Genomic DNA, 20831 nt, shown 5'->3' with positions numbered 1-20831 from the left:
GAAGTATCAGTATGAACTCAAGATTTTTAATACCCTATATATGCAGACAGGTAAGTACAGAACTAAACATTAACATGTGTGTGCAAATGGACTAGCACATATAGTAGATTCATGATACATGTGTCTGCTGACAAGGCCTAGAAATAATGGTACTTGAGGAGCAATAAGCATATCTAGTGTTCAAATACTGATTTCTAAATACCATTCTTGAATAAAAGAACTCTGGGGGCACCTGGGTGGCTCAGTTGGTTGAGTGTCTGTCTGCCTTTGGCTCAAGTCATGATCTCAGGGTCCTGGGACAGAGTCCTGAAATAGAGCCCTGCGTCAGGCTCCTGCCTTGGGAGGGAGTCTGTTTCTTCCTCTGCTGCCTTCCCACCCTGCCCACTCATGCTCTCTCTGTGTCAAGGAAATAAATAAAAATCTTAAAAAAAAAAACCTTTTAAAAAAAATGTTTCTTGGAGAAGTGGCTGATTCCAAAGCTGGGACAGATAAAATAAAAGAAAGTAAGTCTTCAACAACTTACAGTGTTAAAAAGTAAGAAAATGATCCAAAAAGAGGGCATATCTAAAGGACATAAGCAGTCACCCTAGGGAGCCAAGATAAGCAAACTCTACACTGAGTTTTAAGGTATGAGTAGGAATCTGCCAACTGTATTCAACAACATATCTGAAGTCCAAGAATCATGAAATTGATTTCATTGCATAAAAACTACATGTAATTTGAGACCCGTGAACCATATGGCACAAAAGGTCAAATGATAAAGAATGAGGGTGAAACAGAGGGATCATATGACAAGCTAAGGAATTTGAACTTTCCTCAACAGATGGCAAATCTACAGAAGGGTTTTAACAGGAGAGCAACATAAAGAGGTAAGCATCTTCAAAAGCTTCCTCATGGGTACTTTAAATGATTAAGATTAAATGTTTATTTGCTAAAATATATCTGGTGTTTTATAATGGGCAAAATATTATAAATGGAGAGATTTAACGAAAACACAAAACAGGTCAATCATAAATCCTGAGGTTGTCCAAAAGACACTATTCTAAATGCTTCCTGTGAAAGCGTAAAAAAAATTGTAACTGGAATTCTTAATTATCAGAGAAGAATTAGGAGCCTCAGCTTGACTGCTACCCAGGCAGGAGTCAGTTCATTTTAATGATTAAGGATGCAGGGGCTAGCAGTAGGGGGCTCCTTTCTCAAACAGGCATATCCTTCACCTTATAAAAATCTCAGCTAGTGCTAAGTCCTGCTTCTTCTTTGTTCTATCTAAAAAACAGTCCAACTGGTTTAGAAGTCCTTGTCCATTTGCACTGTATCGTGCCCAAGGCACAAAAAGCTGCCTGTAATTCTAGTTATCTCCTGGGGTAACAATTATTACTTTTATTAGGGCTGTGGTTAAAAAGCTCGTAGTTTTTGAATGGTCTTTCCCTATTGCTCCCATAAACCAGTTCTTTTCAATGTATAATTTTGCAGAAAATAGGGTATTTTTTTTTCCAGAAACACAAGTAGAAATGCCTCCATTTTACAACCTGGTGTCACCTGTAGAAGGGTCAGAACATTAACAATTTATCAATTCACTTTAAAAGAAGTACAGCCTCAATTTAATCAAATAGTATACATTAGAATATTAAGGAATAAAACTTTATATTATTTTAAGGTAACCTAAAATAGTAACATAAAATGTGCCCTAAAAGGTGTTAAAGGTGGGGACACCTGGGTGGCTCAGTAGTTGAGCACCTGCCTTCGGCCCAGGACATGATCCTAGAGTCCCAGGATCAAGTCCCACATCAGGCTCCCTGCATGAAGCCTGTCTCTGTCTCTGTCTCTCTCTCTCTGGTCTCTCATGAATAAATAAAATCTTTTTTTAAAAAAAAAGGTGGTAAGGGTGGCTATGAAATGCATAATGACAAGCAAAGACAAAACTCTATTTACCTAATTAAGCAAGCAATTTTAAATAGCAGTACTTCTTGGCTATCACTGAGACACATTTATATGTAAATATACTACACTGTGACACTCACTCATAACTACATATTTTTTTCCGAAAGAAAAAGAATAGCAGCATTTAGGAAACTAAAATAAAACCACAATTTATTAATGAGAGAACTTACTGTCATAAACCAGTACTCTTAATTAAATGTAATAGTAACAAATTATTTTAGTCCTTGTAGGTAATAATTTTTAGTTGTATTTTATTTTTGCATTTATTCACAGCCAGAAGAGCTAAAAAGTAATTTGAGAACTCTGTCTATATTGTAGATAAAGGATTAGGAAACTTTTCTATAAAAGGCCAGGAAATATTTTAGTGATATTTAGTAAGTACTTTAGGATTTGTGGGCACATATCTTCTGTTTTTTTTAAACCATCTTTTAAAAATGGACATTTTCAGTACAGGAGCTATATAAAACCAAGCCACAGGTCAGATCTGGCCCTGCACTCCAGTTTGCTGATCCCTTTTACGATATGCAGATGAATGAGAACAAGACTAGAACATTTCTAACAGCTTTGAAACCATAACAATAATCAAACCAAGGCCAATAATGTGATGAACTTGAAACTTGCAATAGTACTATTCACATTAACAGTTAACATAACAAAATTATAAATTCTATGTACTATAGCTTTTAATTAAAAAAAACCTTTGAAAAAAAATAATAAAAAAAAATAAATAAATAAATAAAACCTTTGTTCTTCAACATAGTTGTTCTCATCATTAGTATTACAGAATAGAGGTCTTGGGTAAAACAATATTTTTTAAACTACAGCATTTATTTATTTATTTATTTATTTATTTATTTAAACTTCAGTATTTAAAAAATATATATATTTACATCAAAATTAAGAATTGCTGTTCAAACAGACATAAATGCAAAGCTAACATGAGCATTATCTGTGGAATCACTACTGAGATTATATAAGGAATAACTGCACATCAACAAGTTGGTTTAAAAAAAAAAGTTGGTTTTAAAAAGGTTAAAAGATAAACAAGTAATTTATGAGATAAAGGACTGACTTATATGAAAAAAGTTTGACATCATTAATTATAAAATAAAATTTTTAAAAACTATTACCTTACACCAATGGAATTGGTAAGATTTAGAGAATGAATAATAGGAAAGTTGAGTAAGAACATGGAGAGACACGATCTCTAATGCACTCAACTGTTAACAAGAGGTTATAACATTTACAGCCGTTCTGGAGGTCAGTAATACTTTACTTATGCATCTTCTAAGTCAGAAGTCCCACGTATAAGTGTATATTTAGAGGAAACCCTTGTCTGAACACACATGGGACATGTCTGAAGATATTCAACATCAATGTTTAACTACATTCAACACAGTACTCTTGGTAGCAGGTTGCTGATGTGGCCTAGGAATCCAACACAAGGAGGAATAAGTAAAACTACTAGATAGATCCTATGGAACACTGTGATGGAATGAGCTAATTTACACATATCAGAACAGATACAAAACAATGTTGAGTGAAAAGAAGTAAAAAAAAAAAATGACATCTATATTATTATACTATTTCTAATTTATACACATGTACATTAAATTAATAGCCTGCAAGAGCTTATAGTAAAAACGTGACAGTAGCTGTCTATTAGGGAAAGAGAAAATGAGACTGAAATGAAAAGAGGGAAAATATCATAAAATAACTAGATGAAGTCTTTCTGTTGACTACTAATGACAATAAGTGATGAACCAAGCAGGATTATTAGCTGAGCTATATGTACTTGAAAAAATAGCAAATAAAATTATATAAGCCACATTTTACTTTGTCTTATAAAGAGACAATGTAAGAGATTTAAATTGCTAAATTTAGTATTTACTTATATGCTTATAAAATTATTCTAGAAAAACCATATTCTGTCCTGTTCCTCACACTCTATACCCTTTTCTCCCTAACCATCATTACCTACCCTAAAAACATACAGTGTGACTTACTTCTCTACATCCTCCCAAAAGTTTTTAATTAAAATCAGAATACACTCATGGAACCACAGCACATAAACATCACTCATTATGCACAAGAGACATAAAAAAAGTTTAGCATTCTATTAGAAAATTATTTTATACTGTATTTTAATTAAAGATAATTTTTACAAAAAATAAAAAAAATAAAGATAATTTTTACTATTAACCATTTCACACTGTAGTATGATAAACACCACAAGAGGGAGCTTTAGGGACAAATGCTCTATCTATTAAACACTGACTGATGTATGCAGAACATGGACACAGTGACATACACATGAAGAAGACCAAAGAAGAAAGGAATGTTAAGTTTTACTTGAGCAAACACAGCATACAAACCTAGATACATGAAAACAGCCTATGAACACAGCACAAATTATAAATAACTAAAAACATTACCAGAGTGATTATTAGATTATGGTGATTATTATTATTATAGGAGAGTCAGATTAGGATTATCAGGAAGAACTTTCCAAATGAGGTAAAATCTGAGCTGAGCTTATAAAAGCGTCACATGGGTGACATGAATAAGAGGTAAAGAGAAAAGAAAATCAACTTAATTAAAAATAAACATCTTGATAAGATATAAAACAAGACAAAATCAGAGAGGGAGACAAATCATAAGAGACTCAATCACAGGAAACAAACTGAGGGTCACTGGAGAGGAGGAGGGTTGGGGGATGGGGTCACTGGGTGATGGGACGTTAAGGAGGGCACATGATACGATGAGCACCAGGTATCGTATTAGACTGATGAATCACTAACCTCTATCTCTGAAACCACTAATACATTATAGTTAATTAATTGAATGTAAATAAAAAATTTTTTACAAAGTTAAAAAAAGGTATTTTTGTTAAGAAATATGATTAGATATATAAGCACACTGGAAGGTTATAAAAACCATACAAAAAATATCTAATTTGCTGTCAACATAATTAACATTTAGAGAGTCTGATACATGTAAGTTACCCTCCAGATCCAACAGGGAAACAAAAAATAAAATAAAAATAAAAAAATAAAAATAAAATGATTCTCCCCATCAGGAATTACTGCCAGAATTATATACAGTATACTTACAGAGAAAAAGGTGAGAGATATAAATTTTGAAACAAAAATAAATCAACATCATAATTGGCTGTGAGGTTAAAACTACTGAATCTATTAATTATAATGTGAATTGTTCAACAGGTAAAGTACACAATAGATGATGGCATTAAATTTACTCGATATGGTTGATGCAGATAGGGTTGGTAGCAGACAGTATAACATAAACTTCTTACCTCATTTTTTTAAAGGAAAAATACAGAAATAATGGTGATGGACATAATATTCATGTACCTTTAATTCATATTTTGTGTCCTATTCTTCATCTGGATCATTTTGCACATGAACTAGTTTTAATTGATAGCAATTACCTGTCACCATTCTATGGGGAGATATCTAAGTTATCTGTATCCGTATGTCCCTTATATTTGCCAAATCTAGTACTATATAAGAAATAAAGCACTCTATAGCTAGATGAATGATCAGTAAAAAAAAAAGTTTTATTTTAAGTCACTACACAGCAAAACTAAATTTATCTTTGTTTAAAACTATAAAGTCGAGATTTGAAGTTTCTTTTATTTTTGTTTTTAAAAACTAGCATTTTTTTTAACTTATTACTTACTTCATCCATCTTCATACATGTGCCAAAATCTGCTAACTTTAGATGTCCATGTTTATCCAAGAGCATGTTGTCAGGCTTTACATCTCTGTGAATTAAGCCCATGGAGTGTATGGCATCCAGAGCAAGAACAACTTCAGCAGTATAGAATTTGGCCCATTTTTCAGGCACGTCATAGTTACTCATAAGGTTTACAAGATCTCCACCAGGCATGTACTCCATTACCATGTACAGATACTTATCATCTTGAAAAGCACAAAAGAGCTGTAAAACAAAACAAGAAGAGAAAAAAAAAAGTTTTTAGGAAAGAAAGAAAATCAAAAGTTTAAATGGGACAAAATCCAAAACAATTATTACTATTGAAAAATACAAGGTATTTTACAACCAAAAGAATTTTGGTTGAATTTTATGAAATCTTTGATTTTAGATTTGGACATCCCTAATGGAAAACAGGTATGAGACAAAACTTTTTATATGGTTACTTCTGCATGCTGACAAAATATACATAAATGAATCATTTTCTTTCTTAGAAAACACAAGAATCTATTTAAATAGAGATATTTTAAAAGAGAAACAGAACGAGGGACATAAAAGGTGAAAGAATGACAGAAGAATTCATAGTTTGTTTGTTTTTTAATTTTTTATTTATTTAGGATAGTCACACAGAGAGAGAGAGGCAGAGTCATAGGCAGAGGGAGAAGCAGGCTCCATGCACCGGGAGCCCAATGTGGGACTCGATCCCGGGTCTCCAGGATCGCGCCCTGGGCCAAAGGCAGGCGCCAAACCGCTGCGCCACCCAGGGATCCCCCAAGAATTCATAGTTAAAAAAAAAACAAAACAAAACAGCTTTCTGAAAACAAAGCAAGCTACTGCACGTAATTTACAAAGAAGAAAGCTGAAGAGGTAGGAGCAGTTGAGAAAAATTTAAATGATACCACATTCAATGGCTGTAAGCAGAGGGAGTAAGCACCAGAGCACTGTACAAGAGTGAGTCCCTGGTGAACGCATCTACAACAGGGCCTGTTCCTCTCCTATCGCCTATCATCTTGTTAATAAGCAGCAAGGGGCAGTGCTACTGGCACCCAGACTAAAGCAGTGACATTGGGACCAGAGAAAAAACACCAAGCTAAATTGCTACTGACCGCCCCCCCCCCCCCCGATGCATAGGAACCACAAATTTATAAGTTATTTGTACATTCCCCCCAACATATCCCAAACCACACCCTTGAAGCAAGCAATGCAAACAGGAAAGGTTTCTACAAACTCATAGGGAAAACAGAACAAAACCAAGAACTTACACTCAAATAAAAAGAATCCCTACAAATCAGTTATTTTAAATCAACAGATGAAGAATTAAGCAGGTATTTCACAAAAAAATATATATATTCAAAGATGAAAAGGTATGAAATGTCATTAGAGAAAGATGAATTTAAACTACTCTGAGACACCAATCTGTATGCACAAAAATGACCAAAAATTTTAAAACTGATAATACCAAGTGCTGACAAGGACAAAGGGAACTTATAAACTAAACTTCTATAACCACATTGAAAAAGAAGCTGTCACCACCTACTGAGACTGATTTAAGTACCCCAAAATGCCATCCCTAGGAATAAACCCAACAGAAATAAGTACAAGAACACTTACATTACTTGTAACAAAATTTTGAAATATACCAACAAATTATGGTAAATACATATAATGGAATAAAACACAGCAATGAAATTAATAAATTGTAGCAATGTAGATCACTCATGCCAACATAATGTTGAACAAAAAAGCTAGATACAAAAGAAGAGATATTCAGTGATACCACATATAAAGTTCAATAAGAAAAAAAAAAAGTTCAATAAGCAGGAAAACTATAGGCCCTGAGTGCTGATTTAGGTGGTACACTTAAAGAAAAGCAAGGAAATGATTACCAATAAAGGCAGAAGAGTGGCTATTCTGGGAGGAACACATGAATGCAGTGATTGGGAAAGAGTACAAGAGAACCTCTGGACTTATTATGGCAATGTTTATTTTTTGACCTGGGTAGTGAATACATGGGTGTTTGCTTTGTGATAAATCTTTCTGTACTTGTTTTACGTATTTATGTGTATATCATAAATGAAATCATTTTTTAAAAAAAGCATGATAAAATTAAAGCAGAACTCAAGAAGGAAATTTATAACTTCAAATGCATTTATAGGTATCTCTCTTTATCCTTTCACTATCCAATATTTAAAAAGATACCTGCATTGGAAAATAAAGACAATAAAAATTAGACACATAAAGAAACTAGAAAAGAACAATATAAACCCACGAAAACAGAGCTAAGAAATTTTTTTAAAAGAAGAAAATTAAAAAGAAAAGCAAAAAAAGGTGTTATTTTGTAAATAAAACAAAAAATCTTAACACTAAAAAATTTACATAGACTCAACAGATAAATAAAAACTTGAATTAGTCCAAAATCAAGTGGGAAAATAAGAGGTTGATAGAAGATCTAATCAGGAAAGAAATGGAGGGATTGAGTACAGTAAAACAATACACTGAGTTTTAGGACAGCAGCTATCTTTCAGAAGGAAAAAAGGGAGAAAAGACTGGGTAGGAGTACATCAAGTATTTCAAGGATTCTTGTAATGTTTTCAAAATTAAAAAATTAAAATTAACAATGGAAAAATGTTAAAATTTGCTAAATGTATGTAAGACAAAGAATGTTTCCAGATGGCTTATTTATTAGGCAAGCAAGAACAGATATTTACCAATGGTGAATTTAGTTGTGTTTGATTGCATCAGCTGAAGAAATTCGTCTAGAGAAAACTCAACGCAAGACTGTCTTTCAAAAACAGCTGCTCAAAGAGTTGAGGACACTGGTGGCAATATCAGTAGTCAATTTAAAAACAAGGCGAATGATTTTGAGTGGTTTTCCTCGGCTCTTGATGAGCCAACAGATGTTACTAATACCATGCAGTCATTACCCGTTATTGGAGAAGTAAGTGCCAAGCTTGATGTGAGTAAATTAGCCTCTATAAACAGTCTGCACATATGAACTACAGGCAAAAACAGTTTCAAAGAAGTTGAGAAAACACTAATTGAGTACAACCTGAGCTAGAATTTGGTAAGGTGTGTTAACAAACGATGGTGGTAAAAATATATGTGGAACAGAAAAAGGCTTCACTGGATTAATTTACAAAGCTTGTGAAAATGTGTGATACTTAAAATCTGTTTATTCTCTGTAATACAGATCAATAAGTACTCAGTGGAAAATATATTTGAATCTCTTGTGTAATAAATAAATGAGCAGTATTAATGGTTGCTATTTGCTCTTGTGGACTTAACAACTATCATTATCTGTTCTGTGAATTTTTTGTCAGAAATAGATGCTGAATATCCTCACTCTACCACACAGCAGTTCAGTGGCTTGGCACTGGTAAAATTTCATTGCAATCTTAGAGCTGAGACTGAAATCTGTCCGATCAAGGCCACTCTCAACTACTACTATGGAACACTGAAAGGCTTTCTAAATTAGTTTTAGTAGCAGGCTTGATAACTTTCTTAATTAACGTTTCTTAATTAATACAACCTAAAATGACAAGGTAAATAGTACTTATATGCAAAACCTACACTTTTTAAAAATTTATTTATTTATTTTAGAGAGAGAGTAGGCGCAAGCAAAAGAGAGCACGCAAAGGGGAAAGAGCAGAGGGAGAAGGAGAGAGAACCCCAAGCAGACTCCCCACTGAACATGGAGCTGGAGGCAGGGCTCAATCCTACCATCCTGAGATCATGACCCCAGCCAAAACCTAGAGTCAACGCTTAACTGACTGAGCCAAGGCACCCCATAAAATTTAAATTTTTAATGACAACATCAAACATCAAACTTTTTATGCTTTCCATGCTATCAAAATCAGAAGTGAGATTTCCACTTCTATACAAATTGGCAATGGATGTATTTTCTGAGCTCAAACTACAGTCCCACAGTTCCAACAGCATTTTTCTGACCTGAATGTAAGTGTAAAGCAAATATCCATGTTTCAAAAATCCATTAAACTCTGCCATTGAGAGGGTCTAGTTAAGAGTCTGCCTTTGGCTCAGGTTATGATCCCAGGGTCCTGGGATCAAGCCCTGAGTCAGGCTCTCTGCTCAGCAGGGAGTCTGCGTCTCCCTCTCCTCCTGCCTGGGGCGGGGGGGGGGGGCGGGGGGGGGGGGGGGGGAGGAGGGGGGGAGGAAGGGGGGGGGGAAGGGGGGGAAGGGGGGAGGGGAGGGAGGAAGATATCAGTGAAAAGATTGGCCCCCTACCAAATACCAAAATATATGAAAAACTACAGAAATTTAAACAATGTTATTTTAGTGTAGGAAGAAATAACAAATCAAATTAATAGAAGAGAGTTAAAAGAAATTAATGTATATGGTAAGTTAATATATGATATAAAGAACATTTCATTTACTTCATGTAAAAAACAGGCTTTTCTATAAACAGCATTGGGAAAAATGACTGCCTATTTGGGAAAAACAAATCTTACTTCATATAAAAATATAAGTTCCTAGTGACTCAGACTCCTGCCCCTCCCAAAATTAAAATCTAAAAAAGTGAAAGTATAAAAGAATGTTTTCATAATACTGGGCTAGGGAAGGTATTCCCCAGCAAGAATCAAAATATAGTATAAATAGAATTGATTAGATCTATATTTAAAAACTCAGTAAGGAACAAATAACAGTCCAAGAGAATAGATTTCCAACATATGTAACACAGGTTTTATATACAAGGTCTATCAGTATTCTAATAAATAAATTTTTAAAAAACAAAACAACACATAGAAAAATGGGATAAGCAATGAAGGAATACAAATTACTAACAAGCATATGAAATGTCCTGAAACTCAGAATTAACCAAGAAAATGCAACCTAGCACAGTAACATCTTTTTTACTTGAGGATGCAACCAACAAAAATTTTAAATAACTACAATATCCAGTATCGGCTAAAAATGTAGTGAAACAAAAACGATAAACAATTAGAGTAATATAGACTTGTTAAAAATCTTTTCTCTACACAGCAATTTGGCACTATCAAAATGTCAAATGTGCACACTATATGACCTAGCAGATCCAATGCTAGGAATCTATTCTAAGGAAATATTCATATGCGTATAAAAGATGGAGCTAAAGCACAATTAATCCACCATGTCAAGGACAGAAAATGTACAAGATTGGTCTGGACCATCCCATTATATCAGAGAGTATCAAAGGCTGCTACATCTATGTCCAAAGGACTCAGGAACCAACCTGAACAGGATATCATTTGCCAAAGGTGTCACAATTTGAGCATCAATAAGATACTCAAAGGACTAAAACACATCCAATAGGTTTTAAATCTGTTAAGTTCAACTGGTAACTCCCCCCAAAACTGTTCACCTTTAAGGATAAAAGGAAATTAATTCCTTACTTTGAAAACTAGTAAACACACGGAAAAAATAAAGTATTTATCCTGTCCCTCTGTGAATTGTACTACTGGGTAACCAAATAGTAAATGGGGAATATTCTCTTTATAGAAATATTCCAGTCACTATAATAAAAAAGGATGACTCAGGGTTAGGGTGTAAGGAATGACTAAATTGGAATATCACCATTTTTAAAATCCCTAATAAATTAATGGACCTGGGATTTATGCACAAATAGCTAGTAAAATAACAGAGAATTAAGCAGACATTAGCTTCCTAATAGAATAAAACACTACCCTTGAAGTTGTCCTGACACTCTCCCAAAAATCACACCTGATTCTGATCCTCTATCAGTTAGCAACTCAAAAAATACAAACAAGAGAGGAACACGTTAAACTACACAAGGATGTAATCAGCAAAAGCCAGGTTTCTTCAACAAATAAACTCATGAGACAAAAAGGAAAACAGGAAGGAAACTAGATTGAGAGGATTAAAGAAGATACCTAAACTTAAATTTTAAAAAAGCTAAAAGTAGGGATGCGTGGGTGGCTCATGGGTTGAGCTCCTGCCTTTGGCTCAGGGCGTGGTCCCACAGTTCTGGGATGGAGTCCGCCATCAGGCTCCCTGTGGGGAGCCTGCTTCTCCCTCTGCCTATGTCTCTCTCTGTGTCTCTCTCATAAATAAACTCTTTATCAAAAAAAAAAAAAAAAATCTAAAAGTAAACTGGAAGTATTCAAGGGTACACACCTACTTGGGTATATGAAACTGTACAGAAAAGTAAGGAGGTGTTCACCATGAAAGTATGGACATTAGAAAAACAGGCAACTGTTTATAACTGAATTCAGCAAACTGAATATAATAGATGGCTTTAAAAAAAAGTCTTCTCTATCCGCAAATAAGTTTTTTAAATGCGCCAATATTCATCTATGGAATTCAAATCACACTAAGAATGTATCTTATGTGTCAAATACGACAGGTCAAAGATTTATGTTGTATCATAATTTATGTTAGATAAGAGCCATCTCCAAAAAGAGTACTGTAACAAAGTATGAGGGCCTTCATCCGTTTAAATATTGAACAGTCATAAAAAAATAAGCACTGAGATTTGGTAAACTGTTAGGAATAATCTACCAAAATTGATTACAGGCATATCCTATAACCCATTAATTTCACTGCAAGGTACAGATCCCTAACACAAATGTGTGAACATATGTACCAAAATCCATGTGAAAGAATTCATAGCAGCATTATTCACAATAGCCAAAAAATAGAAACAACCTAGGTGTCTATTAATTGATGAACAAATAAAATGTGGGATATCTATACAACAGACGATTATTCAGCCATGAAAAGAAATGAAGGGCTGATACATGCTATACCGTGAATGAATACTGAAAACATTGTGCTAAATGAAAGAAGATATCACAAAGATCACATATTGTATGATCCCATTTACACGAAATACCCTTAATAGGCAAATTCACATACACAGAAAGCAGATTAGTGGTTGCCAGGAGTTGAAGTCAGGGAGGATTAGAGAATAAATGCCAACTGATTCTGGGTTTCTTTTTTGAGGCACCAAAATGTTCTATAAATATATTGAAGCTTTAAAAATATACTAATATAAATACAGTGAAACTCTATAAATATATTGAAAAATCACTAAATTAAATCAATAAATAGAAATAAGTCAGTCATTTTGACAAGTTTCCCCACAAAGTTATACATTTCAAACATACAAATACAATGATGGGCATGGAATATCCTTTACCATAGATAAACAAATGAAAGCCAGAATTATAATGTTATTTTTTCAATTTACAATGTTTCACTGTTGACAGGCTTCCAAAGATCCATTAACTCTTTATCTCAATGAACACTTTATAAAGGTCCACTTAGCCGAATTAAAGATCAAATACATCAGTGTATGAAACGATAAACTAGAAAAGGCAATGATTCTTTACTATGAAAGCAATTTAAAGCTAAAAGTGGAATAATTTATTACCACCATTCCTTAATTAAACTATCATGATATATAATTTGCTACAAAAACTTTAGTTTTAGCTACACATATCAGAACTTTTATTCACTAGCAACAATAAAAAAAATTAAGTAGAGAGAAAGCACTGGGGCTCAACATCATTAAAAAAGTAGTAATGAGCTTTTAAATTACATAGTCATCTATGTGGCAAATTTTTTACCTGCAAATTGCCTTCCACAAGCAAGATTATCAAACCCTCAAATCATTTAAGGTAACATTCTGAACATGCATTGGTACATCTCTAATCTTACGATATTTGTTCAAAAATATGTGCAGAATTAGGTATTAGTATAAATACACCTTCAGAGAAGCAAAGTTAATGAGGGGTATAATTGAAAGGGACGTAAGATACAACCATAAATTCCTTACTTTACAGTCAAGAGGCTGAATTAGGAAGCACAATACTGTCTTATAGGTAATATATAAATGACTATGGGATAATTTTCAAAATTTTTATTGTAGGAAGTTTTGGGTTTTTTGAGACAGGCTTATTATTGTTCCTATTATGTAAATCACAAGAGAGTGTAGGCAGGGAATAGCAGCATACTGGTAACCAATCAAATTGTTCATAAAGGAATTTTTTAAAAGCTGCAAATACTTGCTTTCATACACCATTTAAGTATTACATGTCATGTCTATATGACATACTATTTAGGAACATTAAACAAGTATATTGAATCCAAGCTTAGTAAAAATGAATGCATTGTTACTATGTGAGTTATAGGACTTTAAGTATAAAAAATCATATTTTATGAATGATAAAATAAAGGAAAATAAACTGAGCACTGGGTGTTGTTATACTATATGGTGGCAAATTGAATTTTAATTTAAAGAAAAAGGGGAAATAAATTTGTAAAAGTCTGTGTGCTTACCTGAACCACCCAGGGACTGTTGGCAAAAGCCATAATATCTCTCTCTTCCCAGAAAAAAGCAGAATCTGATCTTTTTATCATTTCAAACTTACTAAGAAGCTTCATAGCATACACCTTCTGTGATGCCTTATGACGAACCTGTAGATTTTTTTAAAACATGAAAATAATTTTGTGAGAGAAAGGTAAACAATGGATCATACTATATTCTATTATTAAGATTTTAGTTATTAAAAAAAAGATTTTAGTTATAAAACAAAATGATGTTTAGCTAACAAAAAGTAAAAGCATAACATTTTTAATGGGAAAAAAATAAGAGAAAATTCCCAACAGCCTAAATATTTCATGAAATACACAATACCTTTAAATGCTAGGTTCCATGAATTCATAAAGCTTCATTCCTTTATGGTAATTAAGCTACCCAATTTTAAGAACAGATACAGTTAAATGAGAAACTTTCAAGGTATGTACATGTATTGCTCACTATCTGAACAGAAGAACCTAGCAAATTCACATATCAAGGGACATTTGTGATTTTGTTAAGTCATCTTTATTTCTTTCAAAGTATCCTATTTAAAAGATCTTTTTTAATTTTAAGGAAAAAAAACTACCAACAATATGATTATTTGATCAATTCTTATCTTCCTTATTAGATTGTAACTTCTACAAGGACAAAAACTTATCTTTCTTTGACCATCATTTTATTTTTATTATTTTTTAAAGATTTATTTATTTATTCATTCAGAGAGAGAGAGAGGCAGAGACACAAGCAGATAGAGAAGCGGGCTCCATGCAGGGAGCCCGACGTGGGACTCGATCCCGGGTCTCCAGGATCATGCCCGGGGCTGCCCTGACCATCATTTTAATCCTAGATATACCAAACAGCAAACTCCACCATAGAGCAATAAATACCTAATGATTATAATAGTTAATGTTTACTAAATAATTAATAAAAAATAGTGACTGCTAGCATTTATATTTGGGTATCTAACAGGACATGCAAAACTGAATTCCAAATCTTTACCTCTGAATTTATTCCTTTACATAAGTCTTCCTCATTTTAGTAAATGGCATCTTCATTCTTAGTTAGTTGCTCTGGCTAAAAATCTTTGGCTCCTCTTTTTCTCTCACACAGCTCATCAAACTCAGCAGCAAATCATTTCAGTCCTACCTTCAAATAGTTTCAGAATCCAATCATCTCTAACTACCTCCTCGGATAACCCTGGGGTCTAAATCTTTTATTTCCATTACCTACAATAATCTAAACTGGCTTCCCTGCTATGACTCTCGCCTACCCACGTGTGGTGATCCTTCAAAAACATAAACCATTTCCTGTCACCCCTGTTTTAAAACCCCAATAGTTTCATCTCTGCACGAGTTATTCTCTCGCCTGCAATCAGCCCTCACTTCCTTCAGATCCCTGCTCAGATGTTATCTTCTAAGTGAGGCCTACTATGATCAAGCTATTGCTTGATTTACATAGACTCTGCTGCCCACACATTCCCTATTCCATTCTTTCTTCCTTGCTTTTGCTTCACTGTACTTATTACCATCTTACACCTTATTTTTTACTTTTATTTTATTATCTCTTGCACTAGAAATCAAGCCCAATGAAGGAAAAGATTTTTGTGTTTTGTTCACTGCTTAATCCATAGTGGCTAGTAAAATGCTTGGTACACAACCACCTTTGAATAAATATTTGCTAAAACAATGAATTTACTTGTGGGTGCTTACTATATACCAGGCACAGTGTGTTTTCATAAATGCATTATTTAATCTTCATCACAATCCTAATGAAGTGTTATTTCCCCATGTTACAAATAAGAAATTTGAGGCACAGAGAAATGAACTTGCTGAGGGTCACAGAGCGAGTAGAAATGAAGATGTAAAGGTACAGTAGTCTGGGGCACCTGGGTGGTGCAGCTGGTTTTGTCTGACTCTTGGTTTTAGCTCAGGTTGTGATCTCAGCATCATGAGATTGAGTCCTGTGTCAGGTTCTGTGTTCAGTACAGAGTGCTAAAGATTCTCCCTTTCCCTCTTCCTCCACCCCTCCCGGTACCCACCTTCTCTCTCTTTCTCTCTCTCTCTCTCTCCCTCTCCCTCAAATAGATACAAATTTTAAAAACAAATGTACAGTAGTCTGCATCCAGAACCCATGCTAGTACTCACTTATCTAGGTCATTTCTACACATGTGTAGCCACAATTAGGATGCTTTCCCCAGAACAGAGTCAGATTACATTGGTCAGCAGTGTCACCCATTCAGTTACTGCTCCTTTTTACTCAGAAGTATGCCATTATTTGTACAACAAATTAAATGGTCATCCTGCTGAGGGTTAGATGAAAGAAGAGGCAATTGAGCTCCTGACGAAAATCTACAGATATCTAAGTGATCTAGCCTACAACCACCTTCCCAATTTAAATCCTGTCATTTTTTTCTCCTTGTTCATACTTCAACCATACTTACCACCTTCTTTCAATTCCTCTAATATACCTTTTCTCAGTATCTTTACAGGTACAGGGAAGGTTAACAGAAAATAAATCACAGTCCCTGACTTCACCATTCCCTCAAAGAGACTAGCTCTGTCATTCAGCCAAAATATAAACTTCTCAAAGGAGTGACCACTCTATCCAAAGTAGGAACTCGTTCTCTACCTCAGAACTCCATTTGCTTTTCTCCTAGCAAATACCATAACTTGTTATTTTTTTAATGTTGTTTCCTTGGCTTTATTGTGTATTTCTCACATTAGAATGTAAGCTCAATAAAAGTAGGGATAACCCATGCCTATTTTATTCTCCATTACATCATCAGTGTCAAATACAATGCCAACAATGGCAATTAAAATAGACACTCACTAAATATTTGATGAACAAATTAATGTCTGTAAAAAAAAGACTTTTTTATTTGATCACTTGCCAAACTATTAATTTCCAGTTTTTTTTGTTTTTTTTTTAATTTTTTATTATTTATTTATGAGAGTCATACAGAGAGAGAGAGAGAGAGAGAGAGGCAGAGACATAGGCAGAGGGAGAAGCAGGCTCCATGCACCGGGAGCCCGACGTGGGATTTGATCCCAGGTCTCCAGGATCGCGCCCTGGGCCAAAGGCAGGTGCCAAAGCGCTGCGCCACCCAGGGATCCCTAATTTCCAGTTTTAAGAAAAATCCAACTGCTAATATTTCTACTTATCTCTCATCAAGTACTGTTCACATATAAAATCAGTACTTATGCTGATGAAAATAAGGTAAAACAAAGGAATGCTCATGTCCTCCCTGAGAAGATATGTAAGAACTATCATACTTTACAGATCAGACACTATATAACAAAATTTTAGAAAATCACACAAGTGCTGTATGTACCTTTTTACCAAAGAGAGACTTTTTCTCCTAACAAATCCCAGGTTAAGAATTTTATTTGTTGAATCACTCACAAAAAAGACAGAAAAAGTCTTAGCATGAAACAATAAAGACATGTACTCCAAATCATCCATTTTTGGCTATGAGACAGTAACGGACACCAGCTAGCCCTCACATTGTAAGCAATAATCAAAATGGCAAAATATATGAAGCAAGAGTTTTCAGGCTTGGTAAATTGGGCAGCACAAGACTATATAATCCCTGAGAGAAGAAAAATTCCCCAAGTCAACCTCATTATTGCCCAGACACTCTGCTTGAAGGCATTATCCCAACCAGCATACAAGTGATCATCTAAGCTAAGTAAGGTGGTCCTGCTGAATCAAGGAGGCAGGGATCAGAATTCAAGACAGATGAGGCAGCTGGACTATGCTGGGCAAGAAAAAGGAAATATAAGTAGCTATGTAAAAGGTCTCTAAAAGTATCATGTGAGTCTTCGGCCAAGGGCTGAACTATCCAAAGAGAAAGTACCCAAAGTTTACTACGGAGTAACTGCTCTGGGGTTGGTAACAAAACAGAGACACTGGAGGTTAAACAGCATTAGAAAAACAATCAATTTCCAGCCAAACAAGAATGGAGAAACCTTGCTATTTCCTGGGCATTCAAATGAGACATCTTAGGAGTAAGAACCATGCGCTAAAAGCATGGTACTTGAGCAATACCTAACAAAACCTAGTAACACCAATCCCTTAAATATCAAAAGGGGAACAGAGTTTGGAGGATCAGTTCTACCAGTTAAAAGGACCTGGGAAACAACTGGTCTTTTTGGACGAAGTATAAAATTCAGTGTGCACAAGTTAAGGATGATCATCAGGTAATTGGACAGATTATTAGAATGAAAATCAACACGTCAACAAAAAGTAACAAACTAACAAAAAATCTCTATCATAGATCTCCAAGGACGAGTATGTATTCTAAAAATTATTAGTCACAAAAGGAAAGTGTGGCTCATCATCAAAGAAAAAAAGCAGTCAATAGAAAACCACCCCAAAACATTGGACTTATAGCTAACAAATACTTCAAATATCTCTTGTAAATATGTTCAAAGAACTAAAGGAAAATATGTTAAAGAAAATAAGGAAAAAGTAGTCACAATGAGTGAACAGAGGAGAATATCAACAGAGAAATACAAACTATAAAAAAGAATCTGGATTTCCATAACTGAAAAATAACAAAAATGAAAAATTCATTAGAAACTAGGCTTAATAAAGTAATGGAGACAGGGACACCTAGGTGGCTTAGCGGTTGAGCGTCTGCCTTTGGCTCAGGGCATGATCCCGGGTCTGGGGATCAAGTCCTGCATCAGGCTCCCTGTGAGGAGCCTGCTTCTCCCTCTGCCTATGTTTCTGCCTCTCTCTCTGTGTCTCTCATTCATAAATAAATAAATAAATAAATAAATAAATAAATAAATAAAATCTTTAAAAAATTTTAAAAATAAAGGATGGAGACAGAAGAGAAGTCTGTAAACCTGAAGACAAATCAAATCTGAAGAATAAGGAGAAAAATGACAAAATGGAAAAAAAAAAGAAAACCAGACTCAAGGGCCTAAAAAACAATTTTAAAAGTATAAAACATGAGTAAATATAAAGAGACTAAACACTCCAACTCATAGGCAGAAATTATCAGAATTGATCAAAAAAGCAAAACTTTATCTCATATATTTTATATATGAAGACCAAACAGACTGAAAATCAAAAGACAAAAAAAAAGATTTACCACACAAACAGCAAGGATAAGAAAACTGACAAAGCAATATTAGTAACAGATAAAATAGACTTCAAAGCAAAGAAAAAAGGGGGATAAACTCAGATAAAAGGAGCATAATTCACTAGTAAGGCATAAAAATTCTAAAGATGTATGCATCTAATAAATGAGCTTTAAAATTCGTGAATCAAAAAGTGACAGAACTAAAGATAGAAACAAACAAATCCATAATTTCAGATGGAAATTTTAACATTCTCTCTCAGTATGTGATATAATAAACAAAATATGCTGTGGATATAAAGAAAATACAGTCCAGAAGGAAAACTGCCTGATCAATTAATGATTGATACTATATATTATATAAATCATATATCAATAAGATATATCACTTATTGGTTATTATATCAATAAGTTACATCACTTCTCATTTTAAAGTATGTTACAATTTGAAGTATATCAGTAAGCTTTAATTTTACATTAAATAAAAGCCTATATGCAAAGGGTCAATGTTATGATGAGGGTCACAGATTCTATTTATCTAACTATCTAGTTAAATTACTAAACTGGAATAACAATTCCTTTTATTTGATAGAACATTTATAGATGCTGAAAACAAACATATGTGAAAGCAATATAAAAACATGGGTGGTGGGCAGGGAACTGGGAGGTTGGTGAGGGGGATAAAGGATTCTCATCTGAAAACCAGAAATCCCCTCAACAACAGACAGATTTTTAATTGTTTGAATCAAATCAGCAAATTAGCTCAAAGCAAATGCTCATTCCAGCAATGCTGTCAAATGTTACATATATGTAAAAACATATTTAATGTATTATTAGAAAGAGGCTGCTAAGGTACTCCTTCTTCTATACTTATGTCACTCTTCAAATCTTCATTTATTCCAGGAACAAATCAGATTGTGAAAGTTTCCTAATTTCATTAGAAAAGCAATCCATAAAACATTAAGGGTCAGCCAATTACTATATACTACAATATTACTAGTCCTTGACTCAGACTGTGACAAGAGTTTTAAAAAATTCTTTAAAGCAAAGCTATGAACAGAAACTAAAAGATGTTTGTCAGCTGACAGAAAATAGTTAAATATTTATTTATTTAAAAAAAATTCTTTTCTTGAGAGAAGAGTGCAAGTTGAGGAGGGGAGGGCAGAAGGAGAGGGAGGGACAGAGAGAACCTTAAGCATGCTCCATACCTAGCACAGAACCTGACATGGGCTCAATCTCATGACACTGAGACATAACCTGAGCTGAAATCAAGAGTCAGATGCTTAACCAGCTGAGATTACCAGGCGCCATTTTTAATCTTTTATATATGAATTAAATAAATAAAAACAAACCTAGAACAAAAAAACCATTCAAATACACAAAATGTCACACATCATAGGTATAATTCTCTGAACACAAGAAACATGTTTATTCACTTTACTTTTGCTGATTCTTTATGCAACAGTACTTCCCTCTCTGTGCTTCTATAGTACTTACCACAATCTAATATTAAAATTAGTTATATACATGTTTCAAAACATGTATATAACTTCAAAAGCTTCAAAAGCTCCTTTAGGCAGAGTATAAATTTTCATTTGTGGGGCTGCCTTGTGGTTGGCAAAATGCTGAATATCCAATTCAACAAATTCAACAAAATTATAGCTATGTCTATGTGAGAACTATAAAATTTTTAATAAAATTTTTTGCCTAGATGTTTTAGTTAATGAGGCCTGAGTTTGATTTAAA

At 34.0% G+C, this 20831-nt stretch overlaps 1 protein-coding gene across 1 annotated transcript in view; it reads right to left on the bottom strand.

Annotated features, from left to right (window-relative positions):
* ROCK2 (Rho associated coiled-coil containing protein kinase 2) overlaps positions 1-20831 on the bottom strand; it is a 135549-nt gene that overhangs the window by 44674 nt on the left and 70044 nt on the right. The window contains exons 4-5 of the mRNA XM_072767714.1: positions 13975-14112; positions 5644-5904 (exon numbers count right to left, since the gene is read on the bottom strand). Of these exons, the coding sequence (XP_072623815.1) occupies positions 5644-5904; positions 13975-14112 (399 nt within the window). The remainder of the gene's footprint in view (positions 1-5643; positions 5905-13974; positions 14113-20831) is intronic.

This window comes from Vulpes vulpes, chromosome 8 (assembly GCF_048418805.1).
Source record: "Vulpes vulpes isolate BD-2025 chromosome 8, VulVul3, whole genome shotgun sequence".
Classification (NCBI taxonomy): Eukaryota; Metazoa; Chordata; class Mammalia; order Carnivora; family Canidae; genus Vulpes; species Vulpes vulpes.
Note: the sequence above shows the minus strand (reverse complement) of the source record. Positions and strands in the feature narration are given on the sequence as shown.